At 41.0% G+C, this 2,205-nt stretch overlaps 1 protein-coding gene across 1 annotated transcript in view; it reads left to right on the forward strand.

Annotated features, from left to right (window-relative positions):
• The window catches only part of FLT3 (fms related receptor tyrosine kinase 3), a gene marked incomplete at its 5' end in the record, with an annotated part of 119,415 nt that overhangs the window by 30,947 nt on the left and 86,263 nt on the right, over nt 1–2,205 (forward strand). Inside the window, 3 exon segments of the mRNA XM_042783406.1 lie at nt 579–706; nt 1,197–1,336; nt 1,434–1,587. Of these exon segments, the coding sequence (XP_042639340.1) occupies nt 579–706; nt 1,197–1,336; nt 1,434–1,587 (422 nt within the window).

Here is a 2,205-nt window from a genome sequence, read left to right on the forward strand (position 1 = left end):
GGTATCACTACAGAAGTAGATTGCCCCATCTCCCTTCTGAGGAGAGGCTGGTGGGTTTGAAACGTCAGCCTTCTGGTTAGCAGTCAAGTGCCTTAGGCACTATGCCACCAGAGCTCCCAAATTAATAATACATTAAATAAAAAAATAAAACTCACTGCCAGCAAGTCAATTCTGACTCACAGCGACCCCCTTTAGGTTTCCGAGGTTGTAAATCTTTACAGGAGTAGATTGCCCAGTCTTCCTTCTTCCACGGAGTGGTTGGTGGGTTTGAACTGCCAACCTCCTGGTTAGCAGTCAAATGCCTTAGGCACCAGGCCACCAGAGCATCTTAATAATACATTAATAAATTCTTATTATAATTCTTTCTCATGTTCTTCTCATTGGCTGAGATCATGAGTAACGGATACCTTCCTTCACAAGCCCTTTGCTGACGCCGTAAATTTGGGGTTGTTGCTCTTTCTACCTGCCCTTTGCTTTGCTCCCCAAGAACAAGTTCTACAATTGTTGTTCTTCTTCTGAACATTCACTCATCATTGGGAAGATGTTTTGGTCCAATGCCTTCCATTTTCTCATTGCAGCTGTAAAGAAGAAAGTCCAGCTGTTGTTAAGAAGGAAGACAAGGTGCTCCGTGAGTTATTTGGAACAGACATAAAATGCTGTGCAAAGAATGAGTTAGGCAGGGCGTGTACCCAGCTGTTCACTGTAGGTAATGTACCACTTTCTTTTGTTTTCAGCTCTGTTACTTTGAAATTGAAAAAAAACAAAAGCCAAATCCCTATTGGATTTCTGAGGCGGTAAATCTTTATGGAAGTAGATTCCCCTGTCTTCCTTCTATGGAGCGGCTGGTGGGTTTGAACCACCAACCTTCTGGTTAGCAGTCAGATGCCTTAGGCACTGTGCCACCAGAGCTCCTTACTTTGAAATTATCTGGCGTAATTGTAACTGCTCAGGTCATCGCTCGACTTCAGAAATTTTGTAGTTCTTTTATACCATTTAAAATATTATATGATAAATTCTGTAAATGCTAGGAGGGAGGTTGGCATAAAAAATAGTTGACCTCTGAAAAATTCCTTTATGAGTCGTGCTTGGTAATGTTTGAGATGATGTCGAAATCTTTGCTCTTTGTAGTATTGGGAGTATATTTTGTGATGAGGAAAACAGCTCTTTGGTTGACTTGGGATGTTTCCATCTTACAGATCTCAATACGACTCCCCAGACAACATTGCCACAATTATTTCTCAAAGTAGGGGAGCCACTGTGGATAAGATGCAAAGCCGTGCACGTCAACCATAGATTCGAGCTGAAGTGGGAATTAGGAAACAAAACGCTAACGGAGGTAATAACACAAGTTTGCATTCTGAAGATATGGGAACAACGGAACAATAGTATAGATTGAAACAATTAAATTCAAACTCTGTTTCATTAAAACCTAGGACAGCTACTTTGAGATGAGTACCTATTCCACAAACAGAACTATGATACGGATTCTGTTTGCTTTTGTATCGTCAGTGGGAAGAAACGACACCGGGTCCTACACTTGTTCCTCTTCAGAGCATCCGAGTAAATCAACTCTGGTTACCATCGTAGGTAATGCAGGCTGCTAACGCAATCTTTATTCATGTGTTTAGTTACTTTCTTGTGGAACGTGAGGTATGTAAGGCAATCCCCGGGTTACGAACAAGATCCATTCCAAAGTCTGTCTTTAAGTCGAATTGGTAGATAAGTTGGAACAGGTACATATGGTTCTTATTTAGTGTCAGGTAGTCAAATGTTAGTGTGTAGATATATAAATGTTAGGTATAGTATATAGTATATATTTTACCTTTGTGTGCATAAAAACACTTAAACATTTCCAAATACACTAAAACATCTTAAACCTCATAATGTAGTAATAATAAAAGTAACTGCATATGGTATTGTACTGAAGAGGGAGAATCTGTGTGTGGATGTGTGTAGGTATATAGTACTATAAAAAGACATGAAGGAACAGTGCTTAAAAAAAGAATTGATTCAGGGTTAACACTCTTGTTCTGATGGTGTCTTGCATGCTGGAAGGGGCAGTTCCACTCTGCCCTCTAGGGGCGCTGTGGGTCAGAATCAATTCCATGGCAGTGGGTGTGGTTTGGGCTTTGCTTCTGTGAAGATTGACAGCCTAGGAAACCCTGTGGGGCAGGTCCACTCTGTCCTCTAGGGGCACTATGGGTC

Source organism: Orycteropus afer, unplaced genomic scaffold (assembly GCF_000298275.1).
Source record: "Orycteropus afer afer isolate SDZICR_OR568_19922 unplaced genomic scaffold, OryAfe1.0 scaffold01057, whole genome shotgun sequence".
In the NCBI taxonomy this organism is placed as follows: Eukaryota; Metazoa; Chordata; class Mammalia; order Tubulidentata; family Orycteropodidae; genus Orycteropus; species Orycteropus afer.